General features: G+C 38.4%; 1 protein-coding gene across 1 annotated transcript; it reads left to right on the top strand.

Annotated features, from left to right (window-relative positions):
• The first annotated feature begins 11,707 nt into the window (after nt 1–11,707).
• On the top strand, nt 11,708–19,071 carry LOC128998199 (uncharacterized protein K02A2.6-like). Its single transcript, XM_054424219.1, has 5 exons — nt 11,708–11,863; nt 14,539–14,763; nt 15,319–15,522; nt 16,076–17,816; nt 19,055–19,071. Exons 1-5 carry the CDS (start codon nt 11,708–11,710, stop codon nt 19,069–19,071), a joined length of 2,343 nt encoding a protein of 780 aa, XP_054280194.1.
• The last annotated feature ends 211 nt before the right edge of the window (nt 19,072–19,282 follow it).

Genomic DNA, 19,282 nt, shown 5'->3' with positions numbered 1-19,282 from the left:
AGGCCTACATACGACCCTGGAAGTGCAAAACGCACCAATCAAAACAAGGGATCAACTTCAACAATTGGGCAGTCACAATCATGAAGTACAGTAGCGCAGAGATTTGAATGCATAACAACGCTGCCAAAATTGCAAGTAGGTCGCCAAAAACACTTACTTCTATCTTGCCAAACTCATTAATCGCATTGTGCCGTTGGATGTACGAGTATTTATCTGCTAATCCTAGCGACAGATGTTTGAACTGAACAGTATGTCTGAATCACTCTTCGACTCTTCACCGGGCTTAGAAGAATCAAAGATCAGCAACTATGACAAGAAACATGAAAACTCTTCACTAAGCATATGCATCGCTTACGAGATCATTCATTCAAATGTGGTTTAGAGTTAAAATCTAATACGATTATGTCATTATAGTAGGAGATTCTTTCTACCAATTAAGTGAACTCACCTTTCTTGTCTAGATAATAGGCAGCGGTTGGTTTGAGCACGCCTGGCTGATTAACATTAGACACTTGGTTATGTATAAACTGTAGGGTTTCATCTCATGTTGACATGACTGATGTTTTCAATAATTATTAAATCCTGTGAATCATTTAATGAATAAAAGCTTTGATTGTATGAAAACTTCATTAATATTTTTGTAGGCTGACTATTTGCTGCGTCATGATCTAACTATTGGTGAGATGGAGCTTATCTCATTTATGTACAACACATTTAACAAATAAATATATACTCTTTCAGGGTTAGCTCCGGTAAAGGCATATTTTGTGCCTCTTGCACTTGTTTGAATCTGGGCAAATAGCAATAGGTTTTAAATAATACATCATTGAGAAGTATGAAGTCTCTAAGTTTGAAATAAGAAGGTGAACATTTTTTTAGATATCTCACGTGAATGATCGTTTCAAGTTTATGTTGAATAAAGCTGAAAAACTGAAGTGATTTTGGATTACCACAGGTTTATACCATAATTCCTTTAATTTTATTTTTTTGAAAATCTCTATTGAACATCACGTTCGATTTAATAATTGACAAAGTGGACGAATTGTTTGGGGAATAGCTCAAGATTACTCCAAGGTATGTATGTACAATACTTCACCCATCAAAATTTTCCTTGGAAATATCTCTTTAGGATTTCTCAGGTTGTAACTGAGGGGTTTCGTTTCAGATGTTGGTATCATCGTTCTCTTCTTTATAATAATATACGAAGAGTATCTGAGGATTACCTCAAGGTTCAATCAAACGTCCACGCCATTTTTTTTCTTACCGAACTCTAAAATTTATTAATTTAAATGTTAGATCTCTTAGGACAAAACAGATGAGGTCGAGAGGTTGGTATCGTCGTGTTATTTCAAACAACATGTTTTAGAACATTGCCAGTTTGACAGAAGCATAGTCAGAGTAGATGAATACACTAAGGATAACAGAGAAATGCCTTAAGGTTCTATCTCAGTAACATATTTTTATTTTGAAGTAACTCAATAGAACATTTAGATTTCATATTTACCGAAGTAAAATCACCAATAATATTATTTAGAAGTTTGTACAATTAAGTTGGCAACATCAATCCTTTCAACCAATCCTTTACAGAGAACTTCCCTTTAGCCTTTTACTAAATAATACACAAACACACCAAGAGTAACTGTGTACACAAGGTTCCAACACAGCAGCCTTTCTTTTTTCTTTAGAAGTAACTCGATTGAGCTTCTACATTTTATTTACCGAAGAAAATAACACCAATAACATTACTTAGAAGTTGTAAAATTTATCAACACCAATCCTTTCTTCTTTCAACCAATCCTTTAACAGAAAACTTCACTGTAATATAATTCTAAATAATACTCAAATACACCGAGAGTAACTAAGGAGCACCCCAAGGCTCTAATCCTATTGTACTGCCGTAACTAGTCAAATGAAGTCGTCCTAAGCAGCGTCGAAGAGTCAAAAGTGTTCACAGGCAATCACGTTGGAGAGATAGCATCTTGGCACGGAGGCGGCAAGCATGGTGGGAGGTAGAGTACGAATTGAGTGATTACCTAGGCCCGCATATACCCAGCAATCATCCGAGCCCGAGCCGTGGCCACAACCTGGCCTTGGCCAAGGGTCCTCTCCTCCCACAAGTGGACTGGCGTGCGATTGCTCATCTCAGGCTTACTTTTCAAAATACTGTAATTGACTTGGAATAGAGACTGCGTTAAAAGTAACTCTTGAAACAATGTCTCTAAGTCGTTTCTTGTACTCTTCTTTTTGTTCTAGTTTAAACGCCGCGCCAGTTGGATTTTGTAATTGTACGCTTTGGGAAAGCTGTCTAAATCTTTCAAATCTTCGCGGATGTGTTGAGGATCGAAACCGTCCCTTTCGTAATGATTCCGAATAATCACTAGGCTAGCATCACACCGAAAGGATTAAAGGAATTTAAAGACTTTTTAGGGTTAGAGGTGAAAGTCGATCCACGATTGAGGTGTTCATTTGATTTCCCAAGTGCGTAAATTCTGAATCCTACTACAAGGAAATCCATATGGAATTCAATTTAAAAATAGGATTCCTTAGATAAAGGTACTTTTGTTTGCTAGAGAGTACCTAAGCAAGTTTGGTTGAGGATACAAAGACTCAACAAAGTTTAAAAACTGTTTCCGGTGACTTGAAATCAAACTAAAAGGATTTGAGTTGTGTACGTTGTTGATAAATGTTAGGGTAAGGAATTAACGTATAAAAGTGTTGACTTTAAATTAGGGTCACTGGTTTTTTTTTAATTTTGGAGTTTTCTATTCTTTTCACTCGTTCTCCCTTTAACCTGCAACTTTCAACTCATACAAAATCTCTTCTTTGAATCTTCAAATGATAGCAAGTATGTGCAACAATTTAAGATGAATATTGGGCGGTTGATTTAAATCACATTGGCCTTATGAAGTGTACCTCGAGAACCAAGCATAAGATCGTCCCTGCTTCCTTCTGTGCATCTCTGCTGATCTTCCACAGCATATCGCACATCTTAGCAAACAAATCACGAATGTGATTATAACTTTATCCATAACTTGTTGTTAACGTTTCCTGGAAACATCACAGCCTGAGCAGCACATTCCAGGAGGACTCCGTCTCCAGTCCACGCGTTATCCACTTCAAGTAGCCGCTCATACCTGCACATCTCGCATCCTGGAGTCCAGAGTCTTCTTCATGTAGACTACTTGTACCTCCATATCCACCCGATCCACATTCCTTCGACCTACTTCACAAATTACGTCATAAAAACCAAACCACTCTACGGCATTTGTTGGAATTAATAATTGTCAAGTACAATCACATTGGGTTTATTTGCCATCAGGATGAATATCTAGGTCATCCTAGGTTTAAGACGAAGCTTTGGGTACACCTTGTATGTCTTACATTCGAAATTTGCAAAAACCATAAAAAATTGTTCTTTCTTCAATTAACCGAAAGGAGATATGTACACTTCTCAACACAGTTTTTTGCTTACCTATATGTTTAAGGAAGCACTGAGATTCGATGTTAATAATTTAAGTCAGTGGAACTTTACGTTTTTCTGTGACCCGCCATTGGACCTAGACCATGGCGTTTGAGGAACAAAATCCAAACTTGCTAGCGTCTTATCCTAATGGGACCTTGGAGTTGCTTAGTGTAATAAGTACTTGCATTTTAAACTCCTAATAGAAAATGTGTTGAACTGGGAAGGAATATCTTCCATTCCTGCCCACTTTGAAGGGAGGACGTTAGCAAAATCAGCCAAGAAGAAACCCGCCTTGCCTAGGTCTCACAGCACCGGAACGATATTGCGGTCAACAACATCAATCTATGTTGGGAGTGGTGAGTTTTTAAACAGTTACAACGCTTATCGAGACCAACGCTCAAACAAAACGAGAGACGTTTATTTGCGAGATTTTACCGACTAAATGATGACAAATGACGCTTCACATTTGAGCGCTCGGGGCAAATTGGCTGTGACAATGTAATTGTTTGGTAGTTGGCACGACTGCAGCAGCGACGACCGACGGATTTAGTTTGTTGTTTGCCACACCTGGACAAGGCAAAAAGTGCACTTAGTTTCAGTTGGTTCACTTCAAACATATTTCAGATGTTCTTTGTTCCTGAGTGTGAGTTTTGAAAATGTTATTCAAATATCAAATTTTGTTAAAGTTGTTAGATATAAGACAAATGAAAACAATTTTGAATTTGAATCTTTTCACACGGATCAAGCAGATGTTGAAATTTATTGCTGCAAATATTTCTTAAGTAAGTATATCGATAAAAGGTAATGAGTTCGATGGGCAACTAATTGAACTGGGCCTAAATTTTTATTATTTCCTTAAGGAATGTTTTATATAGTCTTAAATTCTTCATTAGAAAGTTGTCATCGCTCAATCCTATAAGTGTCATACCAGTCAGTGAACAAACATTTCGAGTCACTTAGAGATTCATTGGCGTAAAAGCAGAAATGTGTCCAGAATTTAGTGGTGTAGTAAAATCTATCTGCGTATTTTTAAGAGGCAGGTGGAATGTTCATACATTTTCAAAATATTTGTCTACATAGACCGTCCAAGGTAAGTTCATTTATGTATGTATGTATATACACATGGAGGGTATCGGGTAGTATCGATGTATATACACCGAGGAATTATATACATCGATGGGTAAGCTGTTGTGACCCAGGTCCAGTTACAGTAAGTACATATTAAATTATGAAGAAGAGTCAAAAATGCATACTTCCGACCCAGAAAGAAGGTTTGGAAATGCCGGTTCCATGTCATTCCATGTAATAAAACACAAAAATATATATTTACCAATTTGCTATTCGAAAACTTTACAAAATCAAATTTGAACTAGCAGAATAGAGTAAAGACCATCTTAAAGTAATATAAAGGAAATTTAAAAAGTTACCAACAATAAAGCTGAATTCGGCCCCAAGATTAGTAAAAATTTATACAGCTAAAATTGTAAGCATAAATTCAATTCAATATGATTAGTCTCAGCATGAAAATAAACTTTTATTCATAATTAGAAGTAGCTCGACATTTATATCTACATCAGCTCCCATATGTTTTTGAGCATGAACTTTTTCATAAAGCCATCGGTATCATCATCATCTCAGATCATTACATCATCATGGTAGTCAGCAGCTTATAAATCAGTATCAGGTTCAACACTATGTCTGCACAGACTTGACTATAACATAAACATCGACCATGTTTCAGATAATTCCATGAACAAGATCATAAGTAGCTTCTAAATCAGTATAAGCATTGACTATACACGGAATAGACTTGCCATGTAATGTAAACATTTGAAGCCAAAACTTGGTGCAATATGAGATGTTTCAACAACTAATAACAATATTCTGTGTCAAGTTATAAATTAATCAGCTGTTGTAGCTGTGTATTGATTTTAATGAATATTTAACCCAATAGACAACTTCATTGCCACTTGCTGAGGTACTGTGAAGGTGATACAAATTTGTATTGCCTTCTATTTGTCAGCCTCATGTCTGCACCGACTTGAAATATCAGTTTAGATCATTCCATAATCATGGACGCCGCAGCTTAATCTGCACAAGCTTTAACTTCTCCATCAAAATCAACTTCAGTAAAGTTTGTCCACCAGTAGCGCTTAAATCGCAAATCTGTATACAGTATCATCGTTGTTGACAGTATTCTCTAAATCAGTATCAGCGTATGTGTCAGTTTCAAATATACTAAATATTGGTTGTTAGTAGCATCATCATCTCAAGTTATCAACTTAACATTGCCACTCTAAATTTGTATCAGCTTCGATGTGTCAACTTGAACGCTTGACCAGTAGCATCAGCAACTCAGATCATTATCCTTTGGCAGCTTCAACATGGATGGAGAATAAACATGAGCATCAGCATCTTAGCATCAGCGGTGGAACAAAGAACCTCACTCTGGGGGGTACAGGCAACAGACTGCGATTATAGAACAACCAGCAATCACTGTTCCTCACCAATCACGATACCTGTTGCGGTGAGTGCTTCCGTCCCTGCCTCCTTGCCCAGCGTTCGCCACTCGGCCATCCACCTGCCTCTAATAACTTAATCATCGTCGCTTACCTTTAAAGCCAACAAGATTTTTCCTGTCCGGCAAATATAGGATGTTTGCCTACATTAGTCTAACAGGGATTATACTTGTTCGAGGAAGTGGGTAATGGGTTATTGGATGACGACAATGACGGTATACCGTGATGTGAGACTGAGAGTTTCTCACACTAAATTCCTTTTGGTGAAAAAGTCCTCTTGTGTACCCTGTTCTCTGTTAGTAAGTTTTTGACCCAATAGTTTCTAAATTGCCTCTGGGTATTCTGGTGGAGGTGATTTGATCCGAAGCTTTCAGGAGCTACTTACTCCTCTTCTGATTTCTCCACTATCACAGTTTGAATTTGAGTCATCTCCAATTTCATGTTATAACCACTGGAAATATATTGTATCATCTAGGTAATGCAGGAGTAGATAAAAAGCTTATAACAATTGATTTACAACATATGCCCATCCCAGAAATCAATAGAAGAATTAAATCCATTCAAAATTAATTCTCGAATACAGTGTATCCGTGTTTCAACCTTTCCACCACACACTACTCCTTCCCCGAACGATTACACCCAGAAAGGATATGTCACACCAGACAGGAATTTCATGAATAACAATGCTGTAACGAATGCAAATTAAAACGTACAGAAGCTGAGAGATAAGGAATACTGGATGTATAACAACGAGAACACAATGGACATCCATAACTACTAATTATAACAATAAAGGACTACATAAGAGAAGGAATTACCATGGAAATGTTAACCCGTCTTGTCAAGATAGCATCGTAATAATGGGCCTCGTTTGAGCCTATAAACTAGCTTTGTTTTAAGAGGTGCGCCGCGCCGGCCGTCACACTTGCTGAAGCGGGACTCTTAATTGAATCGTTTACCCAACAACTGGTTACAGTTCCGCTGTTGTATAGTGACAGTGTATACACTCAGTCATCAGGTTAGTATTGTATAGAATGCTGGTTTATACACAGGGGAGTATTGTATAACACATCGTTACATCCAGCTGTGTACTTTGTGATATCCAGTGGAGGACACAAAATGCTACACAAGTTTACAACTGGTTGCAGTTCCACTATGTTTAGAGTGTCAACGTATACACTCAGAGCTCAAGGCTTATACGCAAAGGCACAAACTCAACCTCACTACTCACCAATTTCTTTAGGTATGTGATAGAGCCTCGACCCTTTTGGCCTAGCCTGAAGCAATGTTTAAAACAATACTTGAGTCCAAAAAAGTATACATCATTACTTTCAAGTACTAGTTGGGGAGCGAGCCGGTCTAGTGGTTAGATCGCGGAATTTCGGTCCGTCAGGTCCCGGGTCCAAATTCCACCAAATGACCAATGGATTTTATCTAAGTGATAATGCCACAAACTCGAGAGAGGTCTTTGGCCGAAGCCCAGCGGTCCCTCCCCCACCCCTAGTTTAAGTCAGAAACTTATTCACCAGGCCGCTTTCCTGAAAAATTTTCAGATTCTCCTTCCTACTGTCAGCTTCAATCTTTGTCCTTCCAGACACATTCTGTGCCTAACCACCCTTCCTATAGCATTTTAGTATTGCAGACTGCAGATTCATAAATCTAGCTTCCACAAACGGTTTCTACACTCCGCACTGCTCGCCTTGACTACCTCCTTCACCACTTGCTACGACGCGGACCTGTTTCCATCTCTTCCCATACCATTTTAGTATTGAATATACATTAATCTAACTGCAACAAACCATCCTCAAACTCAGAACTGCTCGCCTTCATTACTTCCTTTACCACTTCCTACGACGTGAACCTCTTTCTCTCCCTTCCTATAGCATTTTAGTATTGCAGATACATTATACTAACTGCCACAAACCGTCGCTACACTCCACACTGTTCACCTCGACGACTTCCTTTGCCACTTCCTACGTCGTGGACCCGTTTCCCTCATTTCTAATAGCATTTTAGTATTGCAGATACATGAATCTAGCTCCCAAAAACGATTTCTACACTCCGCGCTGCTCGCCTTGACTACTTCCCACACCACTTCCTACGTCGTGGACATGTTTCCCTCCCTTCCCATAGCATTTACGTATTGCAGATACATTTATTTCATTACCACCAAGGGTTCCTACACTCCGCACTGATAGCGTTGATAGCTTCCTTCACCACTTCCTACGACGTGGACCTCTTTCCCTACCTTCCTATAGCAGTTTAGTATTGCAGATTCATTATACTAACTGCCACAAGCCGTTGCTACACTTCACACTGTTAGTCTCGACGACTTCCCTTACCACTTCCTACGTCGTGGACTTGTTTCCCACCCTTCCAATAGCATTTTAGTATTGCAGATACATAAATATAGCTGCCACAAACGGTTTCTACACTCCGCACAGCACGCCCTGACAACTTCCTTTACTTAATCGTACGTCTTGGATCTGTTTCTCTCCCTACCTTATGCGCCTAGTGGTTACGGAGAAAATTTAAAAAAAGTAAATAACAATTTCCATGTTATTCTTATGGAGAATAATTAAATTGTTGTTGTTTGCTTGTTTATGAGCACATTTTAATCACGTTTTGAAAATGCATTTATTTCATACTATACTATTAAAATTTTACAAAAAAGCTTTTTTACCTTCCCTGTTGCAGCAAACCTAGAGTACTCGTTAAACTAATACTATTTAAATAAGGAATAAATGTAATATTTTTAAGGATACATTTTAGTGTATATCCAATTAGGCAAATGGAAATTCGCTTAGTCTACAGGTTTGCTGTGGCGGGGGTATTTTTTAGTTTCGGCTGCTGGAGTAGTAAAAGTCATTTCTGTCCATCCGATGCTTATTTATTCGCATCATATTTTTTTATAATATTTGGTCCAAAATTTAAGAAACAATCACCACTCGAATCCATACAACTTGCATCTTTAAAAGGATCAGAATATGTCCAGGCTGATTTTACCACCTACTGTATAATGAAAGGGATACTCCCAAACTCAAAATTTCGTCTATACTCATGTCACACACGAAGCTAGACAGTAACTAATCCAGGCCTGGTGCACGCTAACTGGAAAAAGATCGGATCCGACGTCCAATTACAATGCCCCAGAGAGCAGTGTCGTTGGAAGGTGTCGGGTCAGAACTGATCGGAACGGAGAGCGTCGGACTAGTGGGTTACAGTCAATTTAAAGCCATGCAAAGTAATTTCGTCGGAAGGCGTCGGAACAGGAGGTTTCCTGCTACGGTTTGACGGAAGGGTTCCAGGGCTTGAAGTGTGCTTTGCGGTGCCAACGGGTATTCTCAGTGGGCCACGAGGAGTCTGAGTCAGCCAGTCCGGAACTTGGTCTGGAAGTGCGTCAAGGACGAAGGGGTCGGACTACGGGTGACCCCCGGCACAACTAGTATCCAGTGCCAGGCAAACAACGGTCATTAAATAGTAAGTCATATATTCAGATTGTTGGATAGAATCCCGCCACAAAAAATCGTCTCTATAACCAGGGCAGATTGTCCCAACGGCAACTTGCTCTGATAGACGTAGTCTTTAGGAAGCCGCCGCAGCAAAATCAGATGTGGTTAATTGGGGTAAATGATTTGTCCTGAAAGAAAAGAGGAAACGAATACGGTTATATGCTGCCTCTAACAAAGTTTAGGTGGGGAAAGTCCGAAAGGGCCAAATCCGGTGAAGGGGGTACTTGAAATTACCCCATTGCCAATAAAAGAGAAATTCTAGGACTGAAGAAAAACTTATCAAGACCATAGGTGACGAGGTTTTGCTTATGGCTTTGGTGTGCTCAAGGCCAAGGCAACACCAGAAGTTCATGAACGTAGACGTACCCAGAACAGTGAAGTTCACCTGAAACAGGGAAACTCTGACGACACACATGCCGCTTTTGTTGCAAAAATCAAGAAGGCTTTGGAGGACAGTAGTACCATTCGGAAAAACCGGCCCTGAATGGAGGTTTGGGACCTTGACTGAGTCTAAATTGAAGTTGGGATTAGGTAGGTCATCACAAAACCCATCACTGACATCCCAACGGCTTCCTCCGTGCTAGTATACCTATCAAAATGTAGTTAATAAATGTGGTAAATGTGAATGATGTGGTGAATATAACTACTGGCGCAAGATTTTAACGATACTAACCTAAACTTAACGGTTGAATGGCCTTAAGTATCACAGATAGACATGCAATATTACTTGTAACTCTGGGAGAATTTTACAGTTATATGTTCAGAAAAACTTCACAAAGTTCACGTTTTTACAAATAATATATTTACAACTACTTTTATGGAGGAAATTAGGCTGACCATATTATAATTTAGTAACTAAGGCATTGCATCCAATCATCGAACCTTCGTTATTCTTTCAGATCTCTTTAATGTCTTTGAAACTTGGATTTGAGTAAAAGAAACTGATTATTCCAGAAGTGTCCGAACTGACCGATCGACATAAGTCATTCACTCCTTGTTTTATCATTCACACAAAGTCCGAGTTCATTCGGCCCAGGTTCTCGAAAGAAAATCAAGTGGTTTGTGTATATTTTAACTTTGCCAAGGCATTTGATAGGGCTATCCACAAACATCTAATTGCTAACCATTCTCCATAATCTTTTCTTCTTGCTTGTACTTGTTTATGAAGCTTATTAAATGTTTTTTTCCTCTAGTCAATATATTATCCTTTCTTTTATCCCCATTTCAACCAGATTATTCTTTGTTGTTTCTACCTATCAATTTCAACTGCCATTATACATTTACTTGGTATATTTTTATGTATGTTATGTATTCATACGCTTGAAGGTTGTCAAGCCTTTATTGTATGTGTTTCTACGGTTGCCTGCCTATTATTTTGATAGCCTATCGTATCTTAGCAAAAAAAGGATTATATTATTATTTTCATGTATTTTGTGAAAACTATTGAAAAATTGCGAATACTGGGGTATAATATAAAATAAAGAGATGGATAACGTCATCACAAATTTTCATAGAACATAATTTGTACTATTGTTGTCGTTTCGATGATCTGCTTACGATTTTGCTTGAAGGTTCGACATTTTCACTGAGGCAACATGAAAACTACACATCACAAACGTTGTTATAGCATTCTTTGTAAGGTTCTGATGTTTTTTAAGCGATCGGTTAAGAATCAAACTCTTAGATTAATATTGTAGTTACAAACCAAAATATGGAAAACACAGTGATAAAATAGTAAGCAGTGTCATGGTTTAAGATGTGTACAGCGATCAGTTAAGGAGTACGCCTCAACGTTCCATACTGTATTATGATTCTGAAAGACGTAATAAAAATCTTACAGACTGTAGGTTCACCTGTAAAGTTATAATATTTTCCGTCGATCGTTTAGAATACGTCAACGTACAATACTGTCTTAGACGTAATATCAACTGTAGTGATAAAGGACTTCGGCTTTCACAAACATAGCGTACAACATAACTTGTAACATTGTGACCGTATAGCAGGCGACATCGCCATATTGTACTCGTGTTCGGTGCCTGTACAGCGCAGCGGAGCCCCACTCATACCCCATAACGACCATGGGTGCAGCACTTGCACGACTTTATCGTCCGTGCCAATTATAATGTAGCCGATGTCATAATCGCATGCTGCGAGGTACGGAGAGCTAAGTTGTTGCAACCTCTAGAAGTAGTAAAGATACAAGGGGTTTAAATATGGCTGCAGGATCGAAGGCCTACGTATATTCATCCGTCGAGGGTGGTTTTATAGACCAAATCCGTAGTGGAGGGTTGGGGTCGCCGGAAGACTGTCCCTCGGACAACTACCCCCCAAGCAGGTTCCTACGTCATATAGACGTCAGAGATCGGGGGGTCAGTTTTCCAGTCACGGATACTCAAGTTTCGTTGTCAAACTGTTCTAAACTAACCTAACCAACCAAACTTGCTGTAACATTTCAAAATTCTGTTTGATATTCCCCACATGCCTTTCCTGTTATCAAATAGAATTACTCGAATTAAAATTACAATTACTTAGCATCATCCGGGGGCCTTCTAGCACCGATTCAGGTAAAGGATTATCAGGACATTTTGAGCCGGGGACCCTCTGACCGTCTCCCGGACTGAAGACTGTCGTCGAGCGGAGGAGGTTGATGGGGAGACGGATAGGGAGCAAAATTGTTCGAACTGCCCTCCTTGTCCTCATTAGTCACCTTTTTGCTTTCCCACTAGCTTCAGTACCTTTCTACCCAAGTCATAATTTCCAAAATTGTATTAAAGATTTCAGAAGTACATAAAAATTTAAGATTGACCAAACAAAGGCGATTTTGATGAGAAATAAACCGTATAGAGTATGTATTTTTTTTCTTCCTCTATGTTTATTTTCATCTCTATATTGTTTTATGGAGGGTAGTATTTCGCATCCCCCCCTAACACCTATCTGACACGGCCCAAGCTTCCCGACAAATTCTGACATTTTATGGCCCCTTGCGGTACGTATCTATGATCCCTTATTCATCAATCTAGAATTGTTTAAATACATGCAGGTATTTAACACAGTTTACGTATCTTATTTTACTTACATGTAAGCCCACAGCTTAGGGTGGAACCACTGATTTATCGCATTAACAAATCCATTGTTTGCCGGTATTTGAACTCGAACCCCAGGACAGAAGGTTCGTGCTTTACCCACTACACTAAATATGCCCTAAAGTCCTGGTACAAAGCAAGTTATGGATCAAAAATCCAAAAGCTAATGAAAAGGGTTTGCTTGGCTGCTGTGAACAAGATTTTTACAGGGAGAGGATTTAACACTGCTTGCATAGAAGTGGCATTAACTCTTCATTAACCTGTTTTATAGGTCTTGTTGAGTTTTAATATCCACAAAAGTAACTGAAGCATGACTGCCATTTAGTTCTGGTCGTCATCAAAATACCATGAAACAGCCGTTTTGACTCGTAAATGTGAGATAGAGGACATATTACATTTATAACTGAACATAAAATCTTGAAAATACACTACTCTATTAATTTAATGAAGATATTAATCTATCTTTACTTAACCTAAGTTAACCCCACCACACTAACAAACCAACAAAATTAGCAGTGAAAATACTTTCTAAATCATTTGATTCATAATTTATCAGAGTTACAATTCATTTTCGTGTGAATTCACTCCTTAATCCTATCTAATCAAATAAACACTGCCGTAATAGTTTGGTTCATAGTCGTTTCAAAGAGTGTAAATTTATTTCCGTGAAAAATAATCGAAATGCGTTTCCAGTGTGGTAGATATGAATGAGTATCACACTTTGATCCAATCAAATAAGTAGCACCACAGTCAATATAATATTGTAATATATATCTATATATAAAGCCAAAAGTACCCATGAACTTTTGAGAAAACTACAAGTCACACCCCCATAAACCATATACTTAAAATGTTCGTCATGACGAGAAACCTTGCGCAAAATTATCCATTATTTCATAAATTGCCCTATAAGGTCGTAATTGCTTTCCAAAGGGAACTTTCCATTTACCTAATGTTAAAAATACCTCAGCTGTTATTATTTGTTTGTATTACCATTACTGTATTCTGCTTTGTTTATTTCAGCTTAACTTAACCAATCAATAGTTTTATTAATACTTATGTAGTAAACGGGGTGGAGCCCGTGGGTAACAGCTAGTAATATATAATATTTAATACGGTTTCTTCCGTTGTCTGTGGTTGCACCATTGACTATATACCATATAATGTAATTGCATTTAACTTGATAATTTTAATTTTTTTTGACTTTTTTAATTACGGATCGCCATTTTTACTATCACTTTTTCTAAGTCCAATTAGCCTAAAATTATCAAGTTAAATGCAATTACATTAACTGGCGACGAGTGTAAATTAAAGTATTTTACTTTGTGCGCGTGTGAAAGTCTTTTATTCGATTTACAAGAGAAAATTAAATTGTGTTCGACCAAAAGGAGTTTGGTCCAAACAGGCAAAGACGCCTTGCAGGAAAAATCTGGTCGAAAAAGAAGGAAAATTTTGATTTTTACTGGAATTCAAGCATTATTCCGAAGCTAAAAGTATTTTATATTTTGGAGAAAGGTATTTGGTTGTATATAAGTCTATTTTTTCCCAACTAGTTGGTTTTGTGATGGAGTAATGAACTTTTTAAAACTTCCAGACTCACGTCTAGGGTTGCCCCTTTTTAGGCCTAGGCCTATTGTCTTACTTCAGACACCATATGATAATCACGAAAAATGGCTTCGAAACAAATACTAGGGAAAATACAAGAGTTCAATAAAGACCAGGAGTCTTTTGAAAATTATATTGAAAGATTACAATTTTTCTTTAAAGTAAACTCAATTGAGGACAATGCTAAAGTTCCCCTATTTATCTCCCTTATGGGACCAGATCTTTATAGCACGCTTAAAAATCTTTTATTGCCAAAGAAACCCGGTGAGGTTACATTTGACGTCATTGTTACGACTTTAACTTCATTCTTTTTGCCTAAGAAAAATAAGGCCTATGAACGTTTTGTCTTTAATAAGTGTGCACAGAAGGAGGGGGAGGCGGTGTCAGAGTTTGCCGTACAGCTAAAAAAACTTGCGTCCACCTGCGACTTCAAGGAGTTCTTGGATGATGCTCTCAGGGATAGGTTTTTGTGTGGCCTTCGTTCAAACGAGATTCAGAGTAGGCTATTATCCGAAGGTGATACTCTTACCTTTGACAAGGCATTACAGTTAGCCCTAGTTTTAGAAGATGCTTCTCGTAGTGTAAGGAGTTTGCACCTAGATTTATCAGACCGCACCATTTCTGAAATTAATTTTGTAAAGGCTCAGAGGCCTAGAGACCAATCAGGGGGGTTCAATCACAACTACAAAGGTCAACGCCAGAGATCGTGTTATTGCTGCGGGAAAAACCATGATTTTAAGAATTGTTTTTACAAGGATTTTATCTGTCATAACTGTAATAAGAAGGGGCATTTGTCCAAAATGTGTAGGCAGCCTTCAAGTAGACCTTTGGTAAAGGGCAAAATAAATCTCTGTTCGGAGAGCGATGAAGATGAATTAGCGGGAACTAAGTCGGCTATTGCGCCGGAATATGAGTTGTATAGTATAGGCCTAGCCTACACTGGTAGTAGTCATGGTTCAACACCTAAGAATTCTTTTACCGTAGAAATGTTAATCAATAGTTTACCTATCAAAATGCTTATTGACACTGGAGCAGTGGTTAGCATAATGCCAGAAGATGTTTTTGTTAATACCTTTAAGGAGGATAGGCCTAAGTTAACGAAAAGCAACATTTACCTTAAGACTTATACTGGACAGCGTTTAAGTGTTCTGGGCGAGTTTCAGGCGAGAGTCACAAATAATGACACAACGTTAGATCTGCCGATGGTGATCATCCGAAGCGAAACTCCAAACCAACCAGTGTTACTAGGCAGGAACTGGCTTAACAGGATCAAATTGGACTGGGGAAAACTGGTCAAGGATAATAACCTAGATGGAAGACAAGTGAAGGACAAGGACATGGTGGGCGTTGTAAACGGTAAGAATTTTCCAATAGATTCTACCGTAAGGAGTTTGAAGGAAACTTTTGCGCCTGTTTTTGAAGTAGGTGTAGGGACTATAAAGGGAACAGAAGTAGAATTGGTTCTGAAAGAGAATGCTAAACCAATATTTTGTAAAGCTCGTAACATTCCGTTTGCCTTAAGAGGGGCTGTTGAGAAGGAAATCGAAAAAACTTGTGGAAAATGAAGTAATCTATCCAGTTACGCGAACTGAGTGGAGTACACCAATTGTGGTGGTAGGGAAACCTAACAATGAAGTAAGAATATGTTGTGATTTTAAGGTTACATTGAACCCCTGGTTGAGAACCGATCATTATCCACTACCGACAACCGAGGATATTTTCTCAAACATATCCGGTGCAAAAGTTTTCACAAAAATTGATTTGAGTTCAGCATATAATCAAATCTGTGTTAGTCCAAGCTCTCAAGAGCTATTGACAATTAATACACCTAAGGGTTTATTCAGATATAAGAGACTCCCTTTTGGGATAACAAGTGCTGGCGCAATTTTCCAGTCAGTTATGGATAAAATTCTAGCAGGGATTGAAAATGTACACTGTTACCTGGATGATATCCTTATTACTTCTCAGTCTTTTGAAGATATGTACGAAAAGGTTAAGGAGGTTTTGTCCCGATTGCAACAGTACGGAGTGCGAATTAACGCAGGGAAAAGTGAATTTTTTAGGGACAGTCTTACATTTTTGGGACATCGTCTGGATGCAAGGGGAATATACCCCAGTGAGGAATTAACAGCAGATATTGTTAAGGCTCCTAGGCCAACCGATCTAACCCAACTGCGGTCATACATAGGCTTATTAAACTACTACGGGAAATTTCTCCCAAATTTGTCTACTCTGCTACACCCTTTATACAACTTGTTAAACAAGGGGGTCAAGTGGTCCTGGTCGGAAGAGTGTGAAAGAGCATTTCAAAAGAGTAAAGAGCTCCTTTTGACAAACAAGGTTCTCATACCCTTCAATCCGAAACTAGACATAGTTGTCATGGCGGATGCTAGTCCATATGGAGTAGGGGGGGTAATCTCACATCGGCTTCCTGACGGGTCCGAAAAACCCATAGCCTTTGGATCAAGAACACTATCAGTACATGAGGCTCGATACTCACAAATAGAGAAGGAAGCGCTCGCCTTAGTATTTGTTGTAAAAAAATTTCATACCTTCTTGTACGGTAGACGTTTTATCTTAGCAACGGATCACCGTCCTTTGACCTTTTTGCTTGGTCATAACAAGTCAATCCCTACTTTAGCAGCCGCCCGGATTCAGAGATGGGCTCTGACCCTAGCAGCTTATGATTACGAGCTGGTTTACCGAAAAGGTTCTGATATGTGTAATGCAGATGCAATGTCAAGACTGCCCTGTAATGTTGATTGCAACCCAGATGAAGTCGTAGCTTTCTTTTCTTCCATTGATGAAATGCCTATAACCTTCAAGGAGATTAGTCTCGCCACCCGCCACGACCCCGTCTTGTCTAAGGTGTTGGACTATACGTTGAATGGGTGGCCTAGCTATAACAACAACCCCCAATTGAAGCCATATTTCTCAAGGTCTACCGAATTGTCTGTTGAGCAGGATTGCTTACTCTGGGGAAGGAGAGTTGTGATACCGGCGCCGCATCGGAAGGAAGTTTTGGCACTCTTGCATAAGGAACATCCAGGGGAAAGTCGAATGAAAAATCTGGCCCGCAGTTACGTGTGGTGGCCCAACATGGATAATGACCTAGAGGAGATGGTTAAAAATTGTTTTATTTGTCAGTCCACTCGGAATTCGTTGCAGTTGGCCCCGTTACAACAGTGGTCGTGGCCCAAGCATTGCTGGCAGCGCATACACATTGATTTTGCCTCATTCCACAATAAGGAGTTTTTGATTATTATTGATAGCTTTTCAAAATGGATGGAGGTTTTCTACATGACGTCAATCACGTCAGCCAAGACAATCGAGAAACTCAGGACTTGTTTTTCTGCCTACGGTCTTCCGTCAACTTTGGTATCAGATGGTGGCCCTCAACTTAATTCAAAAGAGTTTGATGATTTTTTGAAAGCCAATGCTATCCTTCATGTGGTCACCCCACCATACCACCCAGCTTCGAACGGCCTTGCTGAACGAGCGGTACAGACTACCAAAAAATCTTTTATCCGTCAGCTTTTACATGATGAGAAGTCCGGAGAACCTCGGGCTTTACAACATCGCATCGACAGTTTCCTCTTCGCCTATCGAAATACTCCGCATTCGACCACAGGAAGTACCCCAGCAGAATTATTCTTACGATTTGTACCAAGAAATCATTTGAGCTTGTTAAAATCCCATCCTCGTCGCCAGTTAATGTAATTGCATTTAACTTGATAATTTTAGGCTAATTGGACTTAGAAAAAGTGATAGTAAAAATGGCGATCCGTACTCACTTGTAGAATTTCCAAGACAGCGAGCCGGTCCTCTTCGCCTATTCTCCGCGTCTTCCTCATGGCCTTCTTGATAATAACTTGCCAATATGTATAGGTACTATATGTAATATGGTTACTACCGTTGATTATATAATAAACAAAACAATGTCTCTTCTGATTTATAACACCATAGATATGGCAGGGCATAAAATAACATGTTTACTGCTGATATTTTGTCGCCCAGTGGATATGGATGGTGCAGGCTTTTATTTTTATTCACATTTTAAATTTAGGCGTATCGGAATTTTAAAAAGTATTGAAAAAATAACATTGTGTAAATAGTTAAGAGTATTTTAATGTCTCACAAGTGAAAGGATAAAATTACTGCTCAATGTATTTTGAAATGTAAATGTTACATAAAATAGCACTTAGTAGTTTCCAGCACCAGGATCTAATTTACTTCAAACTAAGTACTTTTCTTAACTAGGATAAAATCGGAATTGTTTTCTTTCTCATTTATGGACAGAATTCTAGAGCGAAAATTGCAAATTGAGCAAACATGTACGTTTAAATATTTAAGCTTTTTATTTTATGACAGGTAAAAATCATATTCTGTCATAATTATCGTTACAGTTAGTTACAGATATTTTGTCTCAAAGTTATACATAAATCTTTAATTATCTGTAACAATAATATATTATGTCCATGATTTTTACCTGACCAAAAAGAAAAAGTGGAAATTTATTTTGTAGTTTTAGGTTTTGCGTAGATATGTTAAACATGTTTCTGTTCACAAATTGTTTAATGTTTGTAGTAGTACACTTTTGAAATTGAGCTATGATTTTGGCCCAAGAGGTTGTGAAGGGAGCCTTGGCCTGTTACAAAGTTCTACAATACGTTAAGTGAGATTATGGAGTATTTACAAGGAAATACAATCGGAAATGTTATTAAAAGATACGTAGAAATGTGAGGTTTTAACTTTATGCAACAATTTTCCCGGGCCAGGGTGGTAAATCCGGGCACCACTGTCGCCCAGTGGAAATCTTTTAAAATATACTCTGATATGGTACATAATATAACCTTAAAATGTGGTTCGTAGTCTTTCATGAGGAGTGATCATTAAGTTTCAAGATAAATGTGAGTTTTATATTACTGAAAAGCTGTACCTCAAAACGTTTGGATGTATCTTCTGAACAAATCCCTTTTCAGCTGAAATTGAAAATATCTTATTCAGCATTGCCTCCAGGTTTGATTTAAGACAGTATAAAATAGGTTTACGTATCTTAAGTCGTCAATCCTTGAATAGTCTTACAAGCGACTAGTTTCA

The sequence above is a fragment of the Macrosteles quadrilineatus genome, unplaced genomic scaffold (genome assembly GCF_028750875.1).
Source record: "Macrosteles quadrilineatus isolate MER2022 unplaced genomic scaffold, UCM_ALF_1.0 Scaffold_7__1_contigs__length_78375512, whole genome shotgun sequence".
Lineage (NCBI taxonomy): Eukaryota > Metazoa > Arthropoda > Insecta > Hemiptera > Cicadellidae > Macrosteles > Macrosteles quadrilineatus.
Note: the sequence above shows the minus strand (reverse complement) of the source record. Positions and strands in the feature narration are given on the sequence as shown.

Coding starts and splice junctions, on each gene's coding strand:
- LOC128998199 (XM_054424219.1), top strand. CDS start 11,708: ATGGCTGCAGGATCGAAGGCCTACGTATATTCATCCGTCGAGGGTGGT. Junction 14,764..15,318: donor TAGAAGATGCTTCTCGTAGT/GTAAGGAGTTTG, acceptor TATACTGGACAG/CGTTTAAGTGTTCTGGGCGA. Junction 15,523..16,075: donor AAGTGAAGGACAAGGACATG/GTGGGCGTTGTA, acceptor GCAATTTTCCAG/TCAGTTATGGATAAAATTCT.